Below are 23,079 nucleotides of genomic sequence, written 5' to 3' on the forward strand. Positions count from 1 at the left end.
ACAAGAGTGCTTCTATATATGTTGAAACTCTCCCAAGGCGAGCAACTCCATCCAAACTACTGACATGTCAGGAAAAAGATCCTTTACGCGACGTAATGTTGGCCTGACAGGATAACACGGTGCTCAGGGGCTCACCCTTCCTGCCCCTTTCTTCTCGGCGGACAGCAGGGAAGCCGACTTGGACTCTATTTTCGCACCCAAACCTCAACAAATCAACAAGGTTTCGTGGTGTAGTTGGTTATCACGTCAGTCTAACACACTGAAGGTCTCCAGTTCGAGCCTGGACGAAATCAATAACCTTTCATTTTTTGCTCGTCTCCAGTCTCCACCACGGCGACAGGGGATCGATCCCCTTTTTGGGACACGAGACAGAACTCAGAATTCTTTTCTACAGACCTTTGAACATGAAAGGGCCAGTCATTCACTACTTGGGGTATCAAGAGAAACAGAGCACCAAGGCCGAAATGCATGCATAACTTAAATCTTCATAACTACCGCATAATTCCTATCTCACAATATCATCTTGAACATTGGATCCCTGTCATCACCGCTACCCGCATGATGATCGTACTTCCCTCTCGCCTTGTCCTTGTTGATCTTGATGCACCAAAAGACGTTTGTGAGAATCCTGTGGCCCCGTTAGCTTCACTCTCCACACCGACAAAGATCTCCAGCGACTCACGCAAGCCACGCATAAACCAACAGCCCCAAGATGATGCTATGTCCTTTGTGGTACAACGGCCCGTCAACGCTCGGATACGCAAAAGTCGCCACAAAGCCTCCACAGTTGGCAACCGCCAGCTGCAGCGCCGAAGTTGTTGCCCTTTTGTAGTGACCAGCCGAGTTATTCGAGTTCCAGACGAGAATACACGGCACGCTGCTGTACATCCCGACAGCCATGAGACAGGTCATGCCGAACCGGACATTGGGAGACGGGACGTTGCCGATGACCGCGTAGCCAACGATGGCGATGAGAAGAGTGAAGAGCATGATGACACCCCGGAGCTTGAGACGGTCCGAGGCAAAAGCTACGGCGACCGTGACTGGCGTGGCCACGGCGTAGGGAATCACGGACCACAGCTGACTCTCGTTGGCGTTGGATGTGATTTTGAGGTCGTTGATAATCGTTGGGAGGAACAGGCCGAAGCTGTAAAGTCCCGATAGGATGGCAAAGTAGGCAGTGGCTGTGAGCCAGACCTGGAGGTTGAGGATGCCGCGGCGCACTTCGGACCACTTGAATTTCTCTTCGCGTTCCAAGACGGGGCTGTTGACATGTCAGCATCACCTCACAGAAGCATTATAACATGCCCAGGTTTACTTGAACCTCTCGTCACCACCGGCAGCTCCGATCTTCCCTTGCAGCCTCAGCTGCGCAAAGTCCCTCTCCTCTTGTGTCAGGTAGGACGCAGTGGCAACACTCGTCGGCAAGAAAAAGTACGCAATCACGCCGGCGACAACCGTCTGCCCATCTCATCAGCAGACAGACTCCATCAAACATCCGCAACAAAACTCACAATGACCCCCTCCATGATGAAGATCCACCTCCACCCCTCAAGCCCACCCCTAGGCCCGATCGCGGATAGACCCCTTGCCAGGAGACCTGATTCTCTGTCAGCCGCATCCCTTCCACCTCCTTTCGACCCGCAGGAAAAAGCAACTCACCCCCAAAAGCGCCCGACAAACTAGCGGCCGTATAAAAAACACCAATCCTCACCGCCATCTCCTGCCGCGTGTACAACCCCGACAGATACAGCACCATCCCCGGGAGCAACCCCCCCTCCGCCAACCCCAACACTGCCCTCACGGCGAAAAACGAGCCAAAGCTCCTTACAAACCCCAGACACATCGTTACAATCCCCCAAACCACCGTCAGAAGCGGCAGCCAAACCCGGGGCGTTATCTTCTTGAGAAGAAGATTAGAAGGCAGCTCAGATGCGATGTAAGTGGCGTAAAAGACGGCAAGACCCCGGTTGTACTGCGTGTTGGAGATGGCAAGGTCCTTCTCGAGACCAATGATCTTGGCGTTGCCGACGTTGGTGCGGTCGAGGAAGGAGCAGAGGAAGAGGAGGGAGAGGATGGGGAGGATGCGGGTGTCCATCTTGAGGAGGACGCGCTTGGTGAGGCGGGCTTCGTCTTCCGGGGAGAAGGGGGTGGCGACGTCCTCGCGTTTGGCGGTTTCGGGGCCGCCGGTGGAGAGGTGGTCGCTGTCGCTTTTCTCGAGCGCGGCGGTGCCCGCGATTGGGCGTGGTGTTGTCATCTTTACCGGGTCGTCTCTGTTGAGTGTACTGTGGCACACAGGCGACACGATGGCCCGTGAGATGTTCTTGGGTGAACTCGATCCGAGTAGAGGTCAAGGCTAGAGCAGCTTTGATACCAGGCTCGTGACACAATACGTCCGGGGCATGGGCAGGGTGAGGTGATATGCAACCTGACCTGCCTTTTCCCATGGGGCTGCCCTCTCCTGACGTTGTTACAGCGCCCCCACACTTTCCTCTCGCGCTGTCTCGCCGAATTGGTGTTATCAATTTTTGATCTGCATGTATTCGCCCGAGACCGTACCATTGACCGTGGTACAGCATCCTGGTGTCTCACTCAGCGCCAGTGACCTGATCACTCGATGGCCATTGAGGGCCTACAGACTACCCGCGCGCCGATAGCAACGGTGACGCTGAGATTGGCGTGGTGTCGCATAGTTCCCAGATTCATGAGATCATGATGACTCTCAAAGTTTCCGAGTCTTGATTCGGGATGTCTAGTTTATACATGGACAAGAGATTGTCAATGAGAGACGTTCGAGAAGAACGGTTATTCCCGGCTTGGTATTTTCCAGCGGGTTACAGTGGGGCGTCGTCCTCCCCACAGCGCATCGACCGCTAATCGGCGGGGAAGTGCCGGACCGGCCGCTGGATCTGAACCTCACCACAGCTCCTGGGTGTCAGTCACCAAAGACATCAAAAAAAAAAAGCGACAAGAACAAGATATCTTGGCATCTTCACATGCTTCCATTCCATCTCATCAGTAAGCCACAATGAGATCCAAGCCGATGCTCGATGCCGAACTCCGACCCCCCATCGACGTTGAGTGAGGAGACGCCCGAAATTTGCTTCCTCCCGGCGCCCAAATCTATCTCCGACCACCTCGGCCCTTTCCGACCCCCCCATGTTCTGGTGACGTAGAACACCACTTGGCGCAGCCCAAACGGAAGGGACCTGTTGATTGCAAGATCGGATGGCAGATTTGCATGCCTGCCTGTCGCGCCCGCATCCGCGCCGCGCCGGCCGGGTGGGTTGGACGACGCTGTGTTTTGGTAGTCGACCTTCCCTTTGCCACGGCGTTGAGACGGCGAATGCTTTAAGACCAAAGGGATTGTTTTGTGTTTATTTGCGGTTGCGGTACCGGTCGTTGAGTCTTGATTGCTTTTGTGCCGGAGGCATTGAAGCAAGATGAGGAACTTGGCCAGTGTTGTTGGACGGCGCGCCGTTGCGCTTTCTTCGAGGGGATCGTGTGCAAGACAGCTTCAGTCGAGCTTGCGGATCGAGACGACGACACCAACCTCACAGCAAAATATTACCATCAACTACGCCCAGAGCAGGGTTTTTTCTCACACGCGACCGTGGAGGAGAGAGATTCCGGTTTCTGAGCCCAAAAGAGGAGGCTCCAAGGTGTGGGCGTCAGCAGATGAAGCCGTAGCCGACATCAAGAGCGGCTCCGTCCTGCTCAGTGCTGGATTTGGCCTTTGCGGTGTAGCTTGTAAGCCCCCTTGTCCTAACCATCAAGACAAGCCCCTGACTGACTCCGCCCCCCCTTTAGCAACCCTCATCGCCGCCATCCGCCGCCGCGGCCCCGAATCCCTCCACTCCCTCACCGCAGTCTCCAACAACGCCGGCTCCGAAGGTCGCGGCGGCCTCGCCCTCCTCACTGAAAACGGCCAAATCGACCGCATGATCATGTCGTACCTCGGCGCCAACAAAAAGCTCGAAAAGCAATACCTCACGGGCCAGATCGCCGTCGAGCTCTGCCCTCAGGGCACCATCGCCGAAAGAATCCGCGCCGCCGGCTCGGGCATCCCGGCCTTCTTCACCCCCACCGGAGGCAACACCCTCATTCAATCCGGCTCCCTCCCGACCCGGTACTCCCCTGACGGAACCGTGGTCGAGTTTTCCGCCCCGCGAGAAACCCGCATCTTCAACGGCAAAGCCTACCTGATGGAAACCGCCCTCCCCGGCGACGTGGCCATCCTCCGCGCCTGGAAAGTCGACAAGGCCGGCAACTGCGTTTTTCGTCACACGACCAAAACTTTTGCCCCCTTAATGGCAAAGGCTGCCAGGCTTGCCATTGTGGAAGCGGAAAATATTGTTGAGGTTGGGGAGCTCGACCCGAGCGAGGTTAATCTCCCGGGCATATACATTGACCGGATCGTCCCAGCGACCGAACGTCCCCAAGTAGAAATTGTCAAGACCCGCTCCCCACAGGAATTCTCCTCGTCGCCTCCAAAAGAGGAAGCACCCGCTCAGGCGAAAAGAAACCGCATCGCCCGCCGCGCCGCCAAAGAGCTCAAACCAGGCTTCTACGTCAACCTCGGCGTCGGCATCCCCACCCTCGCGCCTTCTTTCCTTCCTCCGGGGCAGGAAGTCTGGATTCAGTCGGAGAATGGCATCCTCGGCATGGGGGATTACCCCCTCCCGGAAGAGGTCGATCCTGACATTATCAACGCCGGGAAGGAAACCACCACCCTCGTCCCCGGCGCCTCGACGTTTGACTCGAGCGAGAGCTTTTCCATGATCAGGGGGGGACACGTGGATGTTTCCATCTTGGGGGCGCTGCAGGTGAGTGCGGGGGGGGATTTGGCGAACTATATGATACCGGGCAAGGTGTTCAAGGGGATGGGGGGGGCGATGGATTTGGTGAGCAATCCGGAGGGGACAAAGATCGTGGTCGCGACGGAGCATACGGCCAAGGACGGGACGAGCAAGATTGTGGCGGTTTGCGGGCTGCCGGTTACGGGGAGGGCGGTGGTGAGCACGGTTATCACTGATCTGGTGAGTTGATTCTCGTCGTACCGGCGATGAAGTGATGCTGACTAAAGAGGGACAAATAGGCGGTTTTCCAGGTCGACAGGAAGAAGGGGACGCTCACGCTGACGGAGATCGCGCCGGGGGTGGATGTCGAGGAGGTGAGGAGAAAGACCGATGCGGGCTTTGCGGTGGCGGAGGAGTTGATTGTCATGGAGTAGGTGAGAGGCGGGAAGCATGATGGCCGGGCGTTGTTTTGTCATTGTCATTCATGAACATGTATATACCATACCGTCTTTTTGCAATAAATACATATCAAACCTCTTGTCTCTCTCACAACTTGGACTCCCTCCCCCTCCCGCTCCCGCTCCCGCTCCCGCTCCCCGTCCCGCCCTGCAGCTCCTCCTCCATCTCCTCCGCCACATTCCCAACCTCGCTCACCTCCCCATCCAGCCTCGTATCATCCTCCACCCCGTCCTCCTGGTCCTGGTCCTGGTCAACCTCCCGCTCCCAACCGGCAAACCCCCCACCCCCGATCGCCCTCGCGATTTTGTCAACGCTCTCCAAAATCCACTCACACCCCTCATCCCCCGCCAACCGTTCCATCCCCTCCCTCTCCTCCTCGTCCTCAAACTCCTCCCTGTGCAACCCCTGCTCCACAGCCTTCCTCAACCCGTAAACATGGCTCAACACCTGCGGCCCAACCCCCCTCTGCGCTCTCAAACACGCAATCGCCACAAGACTGGTCAGGCACCGCCCCAACCTCGCCTGTCTCGGCACCCCGCCCTCCACATGCCTCGGTGGATCGGCGAGTAACATGGCGTAGTGACCCTGGAGGATATACCCCGGCAGATCGGGATGTGCCAGTGCAAGCTTTTGGGTTAGTTTCCCGTGATGGGGTGTGTAGATTGACTTCCAGAGCGCGTTTCCCCTGCTTATCGTATTGTTGATGTTTGAGGTAGTGACGGTTCGTGATGGGACCGAGGAAAGGGAGCTGGACCAGGGGTTTACCTCCAGGTCTGAGCGAAAGGCGTTGAGGCAGTTGATTGTGCGGGGGATTCCATTGAAGGAGATGCATTTGAGGCCGACTTCGCGGATCAGTTCGGCGAGGAGGAGGGGGGTGAGGGGGGGGGTGAGGGAGGGGAGGGTTGGGTGGGGGGTTAGGGAGGAGGAGGTGGAGTGGAGGTGGGAGAGGGAGGAGGGGGAGTTGAGCGTGAAGGTTGTTGCTGCCTGCGGACAGGGAGGAAGGGTTAGTGAAAAGAAGGGAAACGGGAGGGGAGGGAAACGAACAGCTATGGTTATCCAGGGACGTTCGCCGTATTTGCGCGATTTGGCTTCGCGGGAGAGGCGCTGGTAGATGTTTCTTATTTGGGGGGGGGCCGGGGTTGTGGCTGGGGAGGCGAAGGGGGCGTTGATTAGTTTTTTGAGGGAGGGCCTTAGGGAGCTAAGGTCTTTGAGTTTGGTTTCGGCCATGAGATATCTGAGGGGGTGGGTTTCTAGCGGTGGTGGCGGCGGTGGTGCTTGTTGCTGCTGCGTTGGTGCTGACTATCGTTGTTCGAGCTTGTTTACAGGTGAAAGAAGCGGCGATGTTTGAGGGACATCACCAATTGGAAAACAGTGGTGGTTTTGTTTGTCGTTTGGTGGAGCGTCGTCAAGTGGTGGAAGTGGTGGTGGAAGTGGTGGAGTCGATGATGATGCGCGCGCGACGAAAGATCACTGGGGAGGTTCCCGCAGCTGGAATGGAGCGATGTGATTGGTGCGCAAAAGCTGGGAATTGGAGTTCGTCGCAATGCCCGCTTGTCCGCCAAGGGCTTCTCCAGCAGGGGGAAACAGCCGCTTCTAGCGGGGATGAGCTCGGGGGTTGTTTTGAGTGCCGATGCGGGCACTCTCTCAACCAGCAAAACTCACTTACTCATCGACCCTCAACCACACGAGGCCTGTCACTATCAAGACCGCTTTCCTTTCATGAGCTACAACACGTGTCTTTCACCGTCCCTGTACCTATTTATCATCACCCCTCAATTCTAGCTGCCGAGGTCAGACATCCCCGCCGCACATTGATCTACCCGCGAGTTGGTGTGGGCCGAGAAAGTTGCAAATTCCCATCCCATCAGCCCATCATCGTCTTCTTTGCCATGATGGGAGATCTGTTCTTGTGTGACCCGACTATCCCGAGCGGCGGTTGTGTTCCAGATCCATGGGAACGTGGATCTGGAACTGCCCGTCCTTTATACCAACCAAGATATTGCCAGCATAATTCCATCATATTTCCATCTCAAAGAATAATGGGACCTGCTTGCCTTGGACAAGGTACCCATGGTGTGTAGTGAGTCTCTGGTCGGCCATATTTTGCGCCTGAAACGCCCGTGGACTCAGGCTGGCTGTAGTGACCCGGGCCCAAACGTCCCTCTCCCCCAAGCTGTGTCTATTCGGGGTGTTCCGAGTTGTCCTTCTCCTCATGTTTGTCTCTTTTGCAACATGGTGCTCCCAGGCATCCAGTCCTGAGGTCTAGTGATATCTCTTTTGCCATCTTGCTATCAACCCCAGCGAAAATGAGTGGGCAGAAAGGAACCAAGCAACCCTTCTGGCTCGGGTGAGTTCATAGCTGCTCGTGCACGGAAGACAGTATTGACAAGCAGGTGCAGCGGAGCCGCTGCCTCCATGGCAGTATGCTTCAGTGAGTGGACACCCCTGATCGCTATGAGAGAAGCATGCAGTTCGTATCGCTTGTTGAGTGCTGACCCTGGCCCCAGCCCACCCCCTGGATCTCACAAAATAGTATGTTGACGTGAACCCCCGCTCCGATCGCTCGAGAGATATGTGCAACATGTTAACACTCAATCCCGTCCAGCCGCATGCAGGTCCTCCATACCCGAGCACCCATGCTCTCGACCCTGTACCGGTTCGCTGTTCGTGATGGTGAGACGTCTTGGTGTGGTGTGTTCAGCCAGCTATGCTGAGGCTGATGGCACGTAGGAATACCTTCACTGTGGTCCGGCCTTTCCGCTTCGGTTCTCCGACAATCGACATACTCGACAGCCAGGTTCGGTTTGTATACCATCCTGTCCCGCCAGATGCAAAAGCGGTCCGGTGGTGCCAAGCCATCCACCACATCCACCATAGCGTGTGCCGGTGTGGCCGGCGGGCTCGCTGGCGTGGTGGGGAATCCGACAGAGGTTGTTCTCGTCCGAATGTGTGCCGACGCCGCCAAACCACCGGCAGAGCGCTTTCTCTACTCGGACGCCGTGACCGCCCTCGTCCGGATCGCGAGAGAGGAAGGCGTCAAAGTGTTTGGGAGGGGGCTGTCTGCCAATATCGTCAGGAGTGTCCTCATGAGTGAGTTGAGCACCCCAGACAATGCCCGCAAGCTGTTTGCTGACCTCGAACAAGACGTGTCCCAGATCGCACCGTAAGCCATCGCCAAGCCCCGTAGCAACCTCCCGCGCTGACGATGCGTGACTACCTTAGATATGCGGCCGCTAAAAAAACTATCCTCACCCGCACCCGGCTGAAAGACGACATCGGAACACACGCCCTGGCATCTCTCTTCGCCGGAACAGCTGCCACGACAGCGTGCGCACCGGCCGATGTGCTGAAGAGCAGAATCCAAAGCGCTACCAAGGGCTCAACCGTCCTGCAGGTTGCGCGTGACGGCCTGAGGCAAGAAGGGCCAATGTTCCTCATGAAGGGGTGGACGCCAGCCTGGCTCCGCCTGACACCTCACACCGTCCTCACATTCGTCATCATGGAAAAGCTCTCCGAGCTCGTCAGCATGACGGCAGCCACCCCGGTGCCGGCTCGAGCAACCGCTTGACCCGTTTCAAGTACCAAAGTCCGGTAGGTTTGACCAGTTCAACCAATCCAACGCCGCCGCGTCGTCCCAGGGATACATGTTGAGGGCTGGGTCAAACTCGTTATTGACCCTGCTGAGTGCCTCGACGATTTGATCATCCGACATGGACGAGAACTGGATTGGCTCGGACCAGATGGGCGGTTCCAGGAAGCCGGAAACAGCCGGGTTGGGTGGTATGGCGTCCGTCATACTAAAGCTGCCGCGGGCGTGATTGTGGTTATTGGCGTCACTGTGTCTCGCATACGGTGCTGTGGCTTGGTGTTGTTGCGTGGGAGGTTCCGATTGGTGGTGACCGGTCCGGGGGCGAGGGGCGGTCTCGTTTGCTGATAGCGCCGCTTTTTTGACAATGCATCTGAGATATTTTCCGTACAATGCCGACATGCCATCTCGATGCTTTGTTGCCGAGCCGATGCGTTCGAGGACCTCTGCTGTTTCCTCAATGAGGGCTCGGACGCTTGGTGCCAGGTTGGAATTGCCCGGCAGCTGGCCGCTGAGACGAAGAGCAAAGCACGCGGCGAACGAGATCATGATGGCTGTGTTGTTGGGCATGCTGGACAGTTGGCTCTCGCCCTGGATTGCAGCTCGCATGACGTTGAGCGCAGATGAGAGGCCGGCCGCATGGAAAAAGTGGCGCACTTCGGTGGGAGCCGTCGGGTGGTTGATGACGCTGCTGTAGATGGAAAGCCTGGTATGGGTCACCAGGATTTGCACATACGGCGGCAGTCGATGCTCTGCCGCTTGGTCAGCAAACAGCGGTTCTGGGCTGCGCATGAAACCTTCAGACATACGCGGCCCGGTGCCGATTGAGATGCCCCATTTAGCATGCCATTCGTCAAAGAATTTGTCAACGGTCATTTGGATCCTGCTGCAAGGTCAGCCATGTGTGTGAGCGGTAACAGTTCGAGAAGGGGCTCACGAGGTGGCAATAATCCCGCCCCCGGTTCTTCCATCCCGAGAGCCATCACAGACCGCCCTGATAGACGCAAATAAATCATCCTGCGCCTGTCAGCAACAAACCTCGACCATTTCCACGGACACGCCGGATAAGCTCACCAAATCTCTCCTCAGCACCGCCATGGAAACAAGATGCCCATCCATCGTGTCTGCAATATTTGACAAATGCCACTGGTCACACCCCTTGAGGATGGGCGTGATGGGAACCGTGTAGCACCGACCTCTTGCCAAACACATGCCTCTTTCCAAGACGAAAAGGGCAATCCAGCACCGTTCCCTTCTTCTCAGCAGCCGTCTGCCATACTCGCTGTTCGGATCCACCTCCGAGAACCCGTCCAGCGAAAGCGCCACCTTGGGGTCGATGCAGTCTGCTCTCGGAACTTGCATCGGCATACTTCCCATGCCTTGGCCGTTTACGCTCTGTTGTGAGACCAGGATCTTGTGCAGACTGAGATCAAGCGCCATCGTCGTCGCCATGCTGACGTACCAGCAGGTTTCGTCATCGGTGCTGTGTTTCCCGGGCGCCATCCAGGGGACGTTGACCATGAAGGCAAGGACAATCTCGACGGAGCGGTAACGGTCACGGATGATGCGGTTCACGAGAGCTTGGCAGTGATTCGAGAGGCGACGGGACAGGGCCGAGGCAGCGGCCATGAAGAGGGCCGAGGCGGCGCATATTGACGTGAAGAGAAAGGCGGACCGGGAACGAGTGAACGATGCTGTGTACAAGACTGGGTCAAGGCCCCAGCGGGTATGCGCTAGGTTGTGATGGAAACTGTTGACGGTTAGAGCGAGTTGTTGATGTGGGAAAAAAAGGCAAAACATACAAAGTGAACAGTGCATCGGCCTCCTCCACGGTCATGAGGCCGAGGTCGATGGGGTCCAGATCACTCCCGACATCGAGGCTGAATTGGCTGAGCTTAAAGAACTTTTCCACTTCCGATGGCTGGTCGGGTTGCTTGGTCTGGCGTGCTCGTTGATGAGAGGCAGCTTCTGCCGGTAGGCTATCGTTCCCAGACTTTGGGGACACATGAAGGTCGGATGCGCGCGCAAGAAGTTGGAGCGGGTTCTCAGCATCATCAACAGCAAGACTCTCCTCGACAGCGTGACCCTGGGATGGGGTCGATCCCTGCGGCGGTACACTCATGCCGTCCTGTTCGGAAGCGCTGCTGTCTCCGGCGTCAGATGAAGCGTCCGGAAGGAGCGTGTCGCTCTGTCTCGAGTCTCGGCGCGGGTTCGGCTTTCGTCCACCAACCTGGATGGTGTCGCCTGGTGGCATAGACCCTTCCGAGCCCGACCCGAGAAGTACTTTGAGCTCGGATACAACCTTGGTGGCCTCGATCCCCTGAATGCTGGTCCCTGATCTCCTCACTGCCTGCTCAACCTGGTGCAGTGCCTTCTCCAGTCCAGTTCGCTTGCTGTTAAGTGGGGGGTTAGCAGCCAGATACTGGGTAAAAAGACAAGACGTTCTCACTTCTTGACCCCTTTGCGACGTCCAACATGGAAATCAGGTCGAACACACTGCACCCCCAACTGGAGACAACGTTGACAGCGCTCGTCGTTTGGCATGCGTCCCTTCTCGCACTTGATCTTGCTTCTGCGACACACGAGACATGCAGCGGCCCGGCGGCTGTTGTGATCCTTGGGCGATTCCCTGACGCTGTCTGTCTTGAGTGCGCCAGCAGCGTCTGGCCGGTCCGTAGAGTCGACATCCATTCTCGGGCGCAAGCCGACCAAGGGCGTTTCTACACCTTCAACTCCGGCCTTTTTGTGATCTGTTCCAGGTTGCGGGGAGGCCGGTCAGCCCTGCACCGACCTGCAAGTGACAAACCCCAGAGTCTCCCGAGTCCCGAAGGTTGGCGTTGGGGTAATAAGTGAGCTGAGTGGCCGCTTGGACGCCGAGCCAGCTGGCCGGCTTCGCTTGCCAGTGCCAATCGCGGTCGAGTGTGACCCTTCTCCAAGAATTGCCCCCTCTCTTAGCTCCAGGTGTTAGTGTCAGTTTCTTGTCCTCAACGTCAATGCCGGCAACGACATATGATGATCCGCGTCCCGGAGCCGGAGTGAGGATGTTGTATGGTAGCGCCTTGAAAGTGTCGTGGTATTTTCAGAATTCTCTTTTCTTCTTGACAGGTTTGACACATGTTGTCATTGGCAATCGTAAAAAGTCGGGTGAAGGCAGGGTTACATTCCACACTCCCACACTCACAGGCTGTCCTGTCTGTCGTCTGCCAGTGCCTGTCCTCCACGGCCGCCTGGATGAGGAACCGTTTGTTCATCACCGGACCATTTAACCGTGACTGTTGAGTGCGCCTGTCGGATTCTCCCGCCTTGGCGGCTCCCACCTGCCATCCCACCAGACGCCGTATCTTCGGAGAAATTCTGCCTATCTTAGGTACCAAACGTTGGCTTGCTCGGCCAGCCATCCACACACCCACTTGCCGGCGTTGCGGCTCGAGGGACGCGGACCACGGGCGCCCGAACCCCGCTTGTGCACCAGCCTGTTTATTCCCAGCTGTCGCCAAGCCAGCGGAAGAGAGGGGTTAGGTTGTTGAGGCAAAAGAGGCAGTCCCAGTGATTGACCTGGTGGTTATGAACAAGCAGCATCGGATGCCGGTATTTGCTGTTGTTGTTAGCCCACCCATGAGATCCCAATGTGACTCTCGCTGTCCTTGACTGTTACACGATGCAATTATGGCAGACTGTGAGGATGTCCATATCAGTCAGTTGGGTAGCATGAGGGAACCGAGAGAGGCCGGAGATATGAGCATGTTGGCAAACCCAATACCGGTTGCCACGCTGGTGGAGTTGACGAAACGGGAGTTGAGCTGCAGGGAGCTGCAGCTACCAGGTCAAGCTCAGGAACCAGCCCGCTACTTGTCGATCTCTAGACATATTTCAGAGACCCCAGATCCCTATCCCACTTTGGCCATGTACTGTAAGTGCCATGTCTTCGATCACGATCTCAAACAACAGAAGCCTGGAGCACGATCTACCCACGCTTCGCTTCTGCATCGCCGGGTCACCCCGCATCGGAAAGTGGTGGACATCAGGGTCGATGAAGGGAGATGGACCCACAATTCCTTGGCCGATGTCCATCCATGCGCTCTTCTCATTGGTCGATTGGTGAATCGCCTTGTGAGACCAACGCATCGCCGTTTGTGTGCGATATCAACTTGGCCATGGCCAACTGTTGCATCCATACAAGCCACGCCAGAAAGCTTGACCTGGGACGATGATGGCAAGAAATAAGAGGAGAGGCTTCGCTGCCGGGACAAATTATGTCATAGGACAAGAAAACGATAAGGGGAAAAAGGACGTAAAGACCAAAGAAAACACCCAACCTGAAGATCTTCAACGAAAAGCGTCAACATGGCGGCATCCAATCATTTCCTCGAGGACAAAAAGATCATTGTGGTAGGCGGTGGCATCGCTGGATGCGCCTTTGTGGCCGCCCTCCACAAACTCTGGAACCCAAACTGGAGATTACCAGAGATCGTCGTCCTCGAGCGCAACCCAAGAGATGTTCGACACAACTATTCGATATCCCTACATGGCGACAGCGTCAATGGAGGTCTGGTCGCCTTGCGACAACTCGGCCTCCTCGGTGAAACACTCAGTCACTCCATCTTCGGTCTCCGGTCGGGCCAGTTCAAAATGTGGGATGTTAACTGGAAGGAGCTGATGTCAACACAGCCTCGGCCATGGGGGGACTTGCCAACGGGGTCCATGAGAATCCAGCGCAGCGATCTTGAACGAATCCTGGTCCGAGAAGCAGAGAGGATAAACGCAACCTTCCATCGGGGTGTTGAATGTACCGGGGCTGAGCGGTTAGCCAACGGCAGGATCCGAGTCGCGGTGGAGGATGAGGCGGGAGTCAAAGATTACCAGGATTGTGACTTTCTCGTGGTCGCCGACGGCGCTCAGAGCAGACTCAGGGCTGCTCTCCGGCCCCACGATGACCTCAAGTACGCCGGCGCGGTCCAGATAGGTGGAAGAGCCGAGTTCCCACATGGGATACCGGAGCCCATCGAGGAGAATTGGGGTATCTTGTTGTCCGGGAAGGGTGTTTGCTGTTACTTCTCGGCCGTCGATAAAGACACTGTCGTGTGGGCACTGAGCCAACAACGAGCCGAGCCGGATACGCGAACAAGCGTAGCGACGCCCGACAGATTCGCAGCCCTCAAAGAAGAAGCCCTCCGCCTCGGCAGCATGTTCTCGGAGCCATTCCGCACAATCGTCGAGTCGACCATCCCATCATCAGCCTTTGTGACTGCAGCCATGGAGAAGGAACCATTTCGGCACGACGACCCGAGCCTCGAAAGAATAGTCTTTATCGGTGATGCCAACCATGCCGTGAGTGCTTTTGCTGGAAACGGAGCCAATCTGGCGTTGAAGGATGGATGGGATCTGGCGGAAAACATCTGTTACCAGTCATCTCTGCACAACGCTGTGGCAGCCTACGACAGACTGGGCTTTGCACGGGCAGCTGAGGCCATCAAGTCGTCTCACCAAAAGATTGACTTTGCCCATTGCACAAGCGTCAAGGACTCGCTGTTACGAGCTGGGCTGGCGACTGGACGATGGCTTATGCGCATTAGGGGGATGTGAGGTTCACAGGCGCAACCTGGAATTGGGTTTGTGGTGGTTGGAGTTGGATTGGAAGAGTCCGGGGGCATCTTTTGTTTTGGTGAACTTGCTTTTTCCGTGTTCATCGCGTCTTGGCACAATCTTAGGGATGGGGTTGGAGGTTGGATATAGGGTGAATAATTCTGAAAGAGTTTGATGCTTATAGGATGGAATTCCCTCGATGAGCAGATGATGAGAATCCAGCATATCATGTTTCAAGAAATGCATCACGTTCCTTTCGAAGCTGAACATGGTGCCCGACGAAAGCTTCCAGAGGCAAGAGCGCTGTGCCAAACGCCCCGCAGTGCCTTTGATAAGATAATGATAATTAGAGGATAGTGGGGCTGGCACTTTGACGCGCGAACGCGCCTTCCCTGGACCTCCTCGCGTCGTATCGCGTCCCGCTTAGACTTTCTGGGATGCCAGGGGCCTTTGAACTAGACTTGTCCAATTCAGCGCTGTCTGCTTTCCCCTTCTCTATAGTATTCTTCTCTTCGTCTGTTGTATTCGACCATCATTCAACCCATCCATCACCCGTCTGTACAACCCGCGGCCAAGATGGGAGACAAGACAGCAGCCCGCACCCCGGCAAAGACGCCGTCTACAGCTAAGAAACAGGGACAGGCACCGTCAACGGGCAAGCAGCAGAGCATTCTCGGCTTCTTTTCTAAGACACCAGCAAGCAGTGCCAATGCTCCCAATTCTTCGCCCTCGGTCAAGCCGACACCTTCCCTCAAGAAAGCCAGCTCCTCGCAATGCCTCCAGGAGACAACCAAGTCCAACTCTGCGCGACGACCACCCGATGCTACACCTGTCCCCAGCAGTGACGCCCCTGAGCCGACCAGCTCTCAGGAAAACAGAGACGTCAGCACTGCCAAGGCATGTGTTTTTCTTTTTTCCTATGCTCTTTCGCACTTCGTGTTGCTGACGCTATGTCCCACAGGTGTCGAAATCGAGGACGACCATGAGGGACACCACGACGCTGCCTAGCAGCCCTTCCCGAAAGGTCAAAAAAGCCGTCAACTATGCCGAATCATCCGACGAAGAAGACGAGGAGTTCATCGCCTCATTGACATCTCGGAAGAGCCGACAGCGCCGCCCGCGTGCGGCGGTCATCGACGAGGATGATGAGGACACGTACGAGGCAGGCGCCAATGAAGTTGACGAGGAGGACGGTATGCTGGAACTATCTATCCCATTTTCTGGATCAAGGCGCTAATATGGTACAGACGAAATGGAAGACTTTGTAGTCTCGGACGACTCAGATGCTCCATCCAGATCGAAGAAGAGGAAACGGCCGGCTGCCAAAACCTCTGCGCCACGGAAGAAGACCACCAACCCATCGCCGCCTCGTTCAGCTGCTCCAGACCTGGACGGTGACGAGCCAATGGAAGACGTCCCCCCGTCGACGTCCACCGCACAGAAGTGGAAATACGACCCTGACAGCATTGATCATGACGAGCCACAGGAGACGGTCGTCAAGGCCCCTCCAGCTGCGAAGAAGCCGTCGTCAACACCCAAACCGAAACCGAAAGCCCACACTCAGGAACCCGAGAAGAGATATCCCTGGCTGGCCAACATCCTGGATGGCAACAAAAAGCCACCAACCGACCCAGAGTTCGATCCCACGTCCATCTACATCCCACCGGCAGCGGAGAAGCAGTTCTCTGCCTTTGAGAAGCAGTACTGGGACATCAAGAAGAATCTCTGGGATACCGTCGTGTTCTTCAAGAAGGGCAAGTTCTACGAGCTGTACGAAAATGATGCAACCATTGGTCACCAGTTGTTTGATCTGAAGATGACAGACCGCGTAAACATGCGCATGGTGGGTGTCCCTGAGAGCTCACTCGATATGTGGGTCAACCAGTTCGTCGCGAAAGGCTTCAAGGTCGCTCGTGTGGACCAGATGGAGTCCGCGCTTGGCAAGGAGATGCGTGAGCGTGACGCAAAGGCCAAGAAGGCGGACAAGATCATCCGACGTGAGCTTGCTTGCATCTTGACTGCCGGCACCCTGGTGGACGGCAGCATGCTCCAGGATGATATGGCCACATACTGCGCAGCCATCAAGGAGTCTGTTGTGGATGGCAAGCCTTGCTTTGGCATTGCGTTTGTGGATGCCGCCACTGGTCAGTTTTTAATTTCCGAGTTTGAGGATGATGTCGACCTCACCAAGTTCGAGACCTTTGTTGCCCAGACATGCCCTCGGGAACTGGTGCTGGAAAAGTCGCGGCTGTCCACCAAGGCGCTCCGCATCCTCAAGAACAACACTGCACCTACTACCATCTGGAACTATCTCAAACCCGGCACCGAGTTTTGGGATGCTGAGACGTCGAGGCGGGAACTGGAGTGCAACGGTTACTTCTCCAACGCTGACAACCAGGAGGAAGTCTGGCCGGAGAAGCTCGAGAAGGTCAAGGAGAAGGACCTCTTGATGTCGGCTCTTGGCGGGCTGGTTCATTACCTGCGCTTCCTCAAGCTCGAACGGAGCTTGCTCTCGCAAGGGAACTTTGAACCTTACAATCCAATCCACCGCAACGGCACGCTCATCTTGGACGGCCAGACCCTCATCAACCTCGAGATCTTCTCGAACACGGCCAACGGTGGCGTGGAAGGAACGCTTTTTAACCTCCTCAACAGGTGTATTACGCCGTTTGGGAAGCGTCTCTTCCGGCAGTGGGTCTGCCACCCGCTCTGCAACATCCAGAAGATCAACGAACGTCTTGATGCGGTGGACATGCTCAGCAACGACAAGAGTGCGCTTGCCGAGTTCTCGTCCCACATGAGTAAGATGCCCGACCTGGAGCGATTGATCTCGCGCATCCACGCCGGCTCCTGCAGACCTGAAGACTTTGTCCGTGTGCTCGAGGGCTTTGAGCAGATTGACTACACCATGAACTTCCTTGGCGCTTTTGGGGGTGGCAATGGGCTGGTGGACCGGCTCATTTCTTGCATGCCCGATCTCAAAGAGCCCCTTGGTTACTGGGAGACGGCCTTTGACAGGAAGAAGGCTCGCGACAGCAAGGTTCTCATCCCCGAGCGGGGGATCGAGGAGGATTATGACAACAGCGAAGACGAGCTGAACCGCATCAAGGAAGAGCTGGCTCAGCTGCTCGAGAAGCAAAAGACGGCCTTGAAGTGCAGGCAACTCAAGTTCACCGACGTCGGCAAGGAGGTGTACCAGATTGAAGTGCCCAAGTCGACCAAGGTGCCTTCGAGTTGGCGCCAGATGTCGGCTACGGCCGCTGTCAAGCGGTACTACTTCCGAGAGCTGGAAAGCCTTGTCCGTGAGCTCCAGGAAACCGAGGAGACGCACTCCCAGATCGTCAAGGAGGTCGCGTCAAGGTTCTTTAAGAAATTCGACGTTGATTACGAGGTGTGGTTGCAGGCTATTCGCATCATCTCGCAGCTGGACTGCCTGATGAGCTTGGCCAAGTCGTCTCTTGCCCTCGGCCTTCCCAGTTGCCGTCCGGAGTTTGTTGATGACGAGCGGAGCGTCTTGCACTTTGAGGAGCTCCGTCACCCGTGCATGATCAACAGGGTGGACGACTTTATTCCCAACGATATCCACCTCGGCGGCGAGCAGGCCAAGATTAACCTTCTTACCGGTGCCAACGCGGCTGGAAAGTCGACTGTTCTTCGAATGGTGAGTTCGTTGCTCAATATTCTTCTCTGCTCGACAGCTAACATTTTCCAGACTTGTACTGCCGTCATCATGGCCCAGATTGGCTGTTACGTCCCGGCTGTGTCGGCCAAGTTGACGCCTGTCGACCGTATTATGTCTCGTCTCGGCGCCAACGACAATATTTTTGCCGCCCAAAGCACCTTCTTTGTTGAGCTGTCCGAAACCAAGAAGATTCTGGCCGAGGCTACGTCTCGCTCCCTTGTTATTCTTGACGAGCTCGGACGTGGCACCTCTTCGTATGATGGCGTGGCTGTCGCCCAAGCTGTTCTTCACCATGTGGCATCCCACATTGGTTGTGTTGGCTTCTTTGCTACCCACTACCACAGCCTGGCAACCGAGTTTGAGAACCACCCTGAGATCCGGGCGCGGAGGATGCAGATTCACGTCGACGGTGGGAACCGGCGAGTGACGTTCTTGTACAAACTGGAGGACGGTGTTGCAGAGGGATCGTTTGGTATGCACTGTGCTGCCATGTGCGGTATTCCCAACAAGGTCATCGAGGAGGCCGAGGTGGCGGCCAAGGAGTGGGAGCACACCAGCCGGTTGAAGGAAAGCTTGGAGAGGGCCAAGACGGGGTGTTACATCCCTCTCGGAGTGCTGAGCGATGTGGCAAGCTTGCTCAGGGTTGGTGGTGAGGCAGAAGTGCAGGAGCGGGGGGTGGAGGTGCTGTTGCGAGCCATTGAGGCGCTTTGAGTCTGTCTTTTGTTTGGGAATGGGGGACTGTCTGGTTTTGCATGGGATTGTTTGATGGGTAAAAGGGACATGTTTATGGCAGGGCAAAGCATGGGATACATCTGAAGAGAATAAGGGTAATATGAGGTTGTACAGTACACAGTAATAACGTCTTTGTAAACGCATATCGTCGTCGGGTTTCGGGTGTCTCAGATTTATGGTGCACTGCTTATGCAAGCTGTTGTGCTAGCGACTGTGCCCCCCCACCATCTTGATCCGTTTTATGGGACGCTATCGGATTATTGAATCCCAAACGGTTGTGCCCAGCAATTTTGAGCACATTTTTGACAGTGTTTAACTGCTTGTTCCTGGGGTCTATAGGCGCTCACAAGGCTATCATTGTCCATCATTTTGACAGGTGTCCCACCTTCCTTTTCGGACAGAGCCTGACATGACTACCGCGCCTAGGTTGCCGTCCCCGAGTCTGGTCGCCGCTGACTGACTGACGGGATCTTTGGCTGCCTAACCCCCCGGCCGATCCCGCGGTCCTGCGCCACCTTTCTCTCTCTCTCTCTCTCTCTCTCACCCACCATTTGTCTCTTACAACTTCAGGCTTGTTTCTTTCCTTCGGCGTCAATCACCATGAGTTATTAATCGCCCAGGTACATACACAAAAGACAGACGCGGTGGTCTCTATGCTACATGGTACCGGATCATCAGGCGCGGCCGGCGATTCATCAAGATGGCCTCCCTCACGCTCGCGTTACTGCTTGCCCTCTTCGCCCTCCTCACCTCTGCCGACCCTTCGGTACCCACACAAAACACCCAGTTCTGCAACTTTGGGCACCCCACCGGACATGCCGATTTCTGCTTTGGTCTGTCGGTGAAAAATCACTCGAGCCCGAAGCCAAATCACGACTTTCACAAGGATTTTCACGTCAGCTTATCGATCCGCCGATCGGGGAAGCTAGGGTGGACGGCTGTTGGGACGGGGCCGACGATGGCGGGGTCGGTGATGGTTGTTGTTTACGGGGATCCGGGGAGGGGAAGGCCGGCGGTTAGTGTCAGGAGTGTGGATGGGCATCACCTGCCCGGGACTATTGATCATCAGGGTGTCGATGGGGAGGTGAAAGGGGAGTGGGAGGGGGTTGAACAAGGGGGGGTGGTGAGGGTGATGAGGGCGGAGTGGGTTCTTTTGGGTGGGGGAAAGGAAGGGAGACATGATGATGAGATGGAGGAATGGGAAAAGCCGGACGGGCCAGCGACGCATGCCGCACGGGTGGAGGTTGTTTGTGAGAAGTGCGATACTTTTGGGAGTGTGCAGAGCTGGGGTAGTGGGGGAACAGGGGGGAGTATGCCGTGGATTTGGGCTTGGAATGATCATCAGGATTTTGAACATGATGGGGACGGGTTTGAGGTTGGGGCGAAATTGAAGATGCATAGGCATCGTGAGGGGAGTGGGGGGTTTGGGAGGTTTTGGGTTGATATGCGGAGGGCTGCTCTTGAGGGAGGGAGACATGAGTGGGATTTTGAGGAAAAGGAAGGGAACAGGAGGGTGGGGACGAGTGATGGGCCGATTGGGGTCGGGGCCTTGGTTTGACTTTGTGGTGAGGGTTTGGTCGTTGGCGAAGATTCATGGGGTGGTGATGGCGGTGGGGTTTTTGGGGTTGTTCCCGTTGGGGTTGGTGATGATCAGGATGAATAGTGGGAAGGGGAGGCCGTTTAAGAGGCATTGGAGGGTGCAGGTTTTGGCCACGACGGTTGCGGTTGTTGGGGCGATGATTGGAGGACGGTTGTCAAAGTGGCATATGCCAAAGACATCACATCAGTGGTTGGGGGTGGGCATTGTGGTAGGGTTGGTTGTGCAGAGTGTTTTGGGGTGGAGGCACCATGTTGACTTTGTGAGGATCAAGAGACGGACGTGGATTTCTCACGGGCATATCTGGCTGGGGAGGTTTTTGGTTGCTGGGGGGTTGGTGAATGTGGTTTTGGGCATGTTGTTGGCTGGCAAGGGTGCAGGGTCGGTTTGGTTGGTCGTCGCGGTGGGAGTGTTGGAGGCGGCTGGGTTGGGCTACTGGCTATGGAGGGCTGAGAGGCAGAGGAAGCAGGCTGCTGGTGCGGGGGAGGATGGGACGGAGGCTTTGGCTTTGATGCCGAGGAGTAGCGATGGAGGGGAGAATTATTTTGCATTGGATGAGAGCGAAGAGGAAAGCTCGGATGAGGGTGAGGATGGCAAGATGTCGGATGAGGAGTCATTGCGGAAGAGATCAGTGGACTCAGCAACTTCGGTGAAGAAGAGTTTGGCGGCAACGAAGGACTAAGGTCACTTCCAGGTCCTTTACCGTTTATTAACAAAGCAGACAATACAAGTATGTATGCATTTGTATGATGGGGACTATCGCTTTCTTGATCGCAACCCTTTTCATTATTTGGCTCGAACTGCAGGCCAAGTGATTGACAAGGCTGTTCTTATCAGCATCACCAGTGCACGAGGTGCTCTTGCAGGCGGCCATCATGCAGAGCGAGTTACACAAAGGTCTCGGCAGGTTGCGACACTGACAGCTCAGGTACACCATGCACTGATAATAGCTGCCGAGAACAAAAGGCTCACTTGAAAGGCATCAGTCAGTACAACATCGATATGAATATTGGCATCGATCAAATCCATTCTGGCAATGATCAACATTTTTTTGCCACCAAGACTTTCGTCTAGACCCGACCGGACTCTTGGGTCTTCCAAAAGTGCCGCAGCTGACATCTGCCATCCCACCATCTTTCGACATGACGCTAGCGAAAGGCTTTCAGCCTCACCCTTGGGCAACTGCACTTCTTATTCGCCAAGGCCCTGGTTCACCACAGTTGGGGATCCCTTTTTCAGAATTCTTTGGATTCGAGACGGGCCTGAGGGCAAGCCACGCATGATGGAATCGTGTGGTTGTGGTGGGAGAAGCTGGGTGATGGGAGCCACATTGGTACGGTAGTGATGGGGCTGGGGATATGGGATGCTGTGAGTTGTCGGACTTGGAGGATAGGAACTTGAAAGAGGTTATAAGGTGATGGTCGACGTTGTTGCCCCGTGCAGGAGGATTTGCCTTCTGGCGCATGCCCGATCGTTAATGGGTAAGCCTTCGGGTGGGAGAGATGCGCTTTCAACATCAAGTTGTGCCGCTGGTCGTGACGGCAGCGGGCTGGCTGGGTCGGGTTGAAGGGTCACCTATTGGAAGTCAAAATGGAATTGCGACGGTAGCGCGACCAGAAACGAGTCCAGTCGGTTACGGAATACTTCGATATGCCTCACCGGACCTTCGACGAAGCTTGCTAGGGGATGAGGGAGGCGTGCCAGGTGGGCTTAGCAAGAGACAGTGTGCTGGTCAGCTTATTTGCACCGCATGGATCAACGTCTGCTGCCCGCTTGGAACGACATGCTGCAGCGCGACGACTTGCTGTCTGGCTGGGTATGGTTGCTATAGTGGGTATTGTCTCAAGGATACGGTGTAAGTTCGAGGCTCATATCTTTCTCCCGACGGGCAGTACTAGGTGACGGTGCTGACAGAGTATTGTTAACTGAAAAAGATACACATTGACAGTCACCAGGACTGTGTGGACTACCAGATACTCAACTTACACCGACTACGAAACATCCTATTCCACCTATGTGAGCCTCAAATACGATTACACCACAGTCACAGTTCGATCGAAGAACGGAGTGGCAACATCTACAGAATGGACGACGGTCACTCGAGAAGCAGTGAAACGACGACAACTGATAGCTCCAACAGCAACAAGCACGCATGACGTTGGCCACACTCCGTCACCGACCAAGCCACCAAGATTGGAAGACCTTGGCGCTGAAACGATGGAGTCATCACCAAACCATCCTGGACTTGTCAGACGCGTTCTCGAACGAGCCGGCGTGGTAGAAAAGAGGGCCTCAACGGCGTGGATAACGGTGTGGCCAACCTGGACGACAACATTCTGGTATTATCGCACGTCCTGGTACTACAGCTATGTGACCAGTGTCAGATACAGCACCATCACCAGCACGCAGATCATCTTTGATGGGGCTAGCTCCACAACGACGGTTCGGTCCACCACGACAGTCTTCACCCAAAAGCCACCGCCAGCTCAGACACCACCTCCCAACAACCCCCCCGCGGCAGATCCCCTCCGGCGAGAATGAAGCAGCCTCCTCGCCCTCTCCTCTCTCTCTAGCCGACGAACCCGCGCCTACCAAACCCCCCGAGACAGTCACCTTGACTCAATCCCCGCCCGACAATCTT

General features: G+C 55.8%; 8 protein-coding genes across 8 annotated transcripts, besides 1 other annotated feature; 5 read left to right on the forward strand and 3 right to left on the reverse strand.

The window, feature by feature from the left end:
- Positions 1-219: 219 nt before the first annotated feature.
- Positions 220-293, forward strand: a tRNA (tRNA-Val).
- Positions 294-510: 217 nt separating this feature from the next.
- PODANS_5_3820 (uncharacterized protein) lies at positions 511-2,257 on the reverse strand (the record flags this gene model as incomplete). Its single annotated transcript, XM_001904891.1, has 5 exons — positions 511-628; positions 683-1,264; positions 1,319-1,461; positions 1,515-1,600; positions 1,663-2,257. 5 exons carry the CDS (start codon positions 2,255-2,257, stop codon positions 511-513), a joined length of 1,524 nt encoding a protein of 507 aa, XP_001904926.1.
- Positions 2,258-3,437: 1,180 nt separating this feature from the next.
- On the forward strand, positions 3,438-5,233 carry PODANS_5_3830 (uncharacterized protein; the record flags this gene model as incomplete). The annotated part of the gene is made up of 2 exons (XM_001904892.1): positions 3,438-5,039; positions 5,099-5,233. Coding segments are annotated over 2 exons (1,737 nt in total), but the record flags the coding sequence as incomplete, so codon positions are not given.
- A 112-nt stretch (positions 5,234-5,345) lies between these two features.
- On the reverse strand, positions 5,346-6,485 carry PODANS_5_3840 (uncharacterized protein; the record flags this gene model as incomplete). Its single annotated transcript, XM_001904893.1, has 1 exon — positions 5,346-6,485. The coding sequence occupies one exon, from the start codon at positions 6,483-6,485 to the stop codon at positions 5,346-5,348; it is 1,140 nt and encodes a 379-aa protein (XP_001904928.1).
- Positions 6,486-7,470: 985 nt separating this feature from the next.
- On the forward strand, positions 7,471-8,826 carry PODANS_5_3850 (uncharacterized protein; the record flags this gene model as incomplete). The annotated part of the gene is made up of 7 exons (XM_001904894.1): positions 7,471-7,518; positions 7,581-7,609; positions 7,658-7,689; positions 7,766-7,790; positions 7,864-7,931; positions 7,989-8,421; positions 8,481-8,826. The coding sequence occupies 7 exons, from the start codon at positions 7,471-7,473 to the stop codon at positions 8,824-8,826; spliced, it is 981 nt and encodes a 326-aa protein (XP_001904929.1).
- Positions 8,827-8,832: 6 nt separating this feature from the next.
- On the reverse strand, positions 8,833-11,535 carry PODANS_5_3860 (uncharacterized protein; the record flags this gene model as incomplete). Its single annotated transcript, XM_001904895.1, has 5 exons — positions 8,833-9,730; positions 9,782-9,867; positions 9,919-10,577; positions 10,711-11,237; positions 11,294-11,535. 5 exons carry the CDS (start codon positions 11,533-11,535, stop codon positions 8,833-8,835), a joined length of 2,412 nt encoding a protein of 803 aa, XP_001904930.1.
- Positions 11,536-13,188: 1,653 nt separating this feature from the next.
- Positions 13,189-14,427, forward strand: PODANS_5_3870 (uncharacterized protein; the record flags this gene model as incomplete). The annotated part of the gene is made up of 1 exon (XM_001904896.1): positions 13,189-14,427. One exon carries the CDS (start codon positions 13,189-13,191, stop codon positions 14,425-14,427), a length of 1,239 nt encoding a protein of 412 aa, XP_001904931.1.
- Positions 14,428-15,003: 576 nt separating this feature from the next.
- Positions 15,004-18,820, forward strand: PODANS_5_3880 (uncharacterized protein; the record flags this gene model as incomplete). Its single annotated transcript, XM_001904897.1, has 3 exons — positions 15,004-15,365; positions 15,436-15,620; positions 15,675-18,820. 3 exons carry the CDS (start codon positions 15,004-15,006, stop codon positions 18,818-18,820), a joined length of 3,693 nt encoding a protein of 1,230 aa, XP_001904932.1.
- A 721-nt stretch (positions 18,821-19,541) lies between these two features.
- On the forward strand, positions 19,542-21,120 carry PODANS_5_3890 (uncharacterized protein; the record flags this gene model as incomplete). The annotated part of the gene is made up of 2 exons (XM_001904898.1): positions 19,542-20,320; positions 20,412-21,120. 2 exons carry the CDS (start codon positions 19,542-19,544, stop codon positions 21,118-21,120), a joined length of 1,488 nt encoding a protein of 495 aa, XP_001904933.1.
- Between the last annotated feature and the right edge of the window lie 1,959 nt (positions 21,121-23,079).

The sequence above is a fragment of the Podospora anserina genome, chromosome 5 (genome assembly GCF_000226545.1).
Source record: "Podospora anserina S mat+ genomic DNA chromosome 5, supercontig 4".
NCBI lineage: Eukaryota > Fungi > Ascomycota > Sordariomycetes > Sordariales > Podosporaceae > Podospora > Podospora anserina.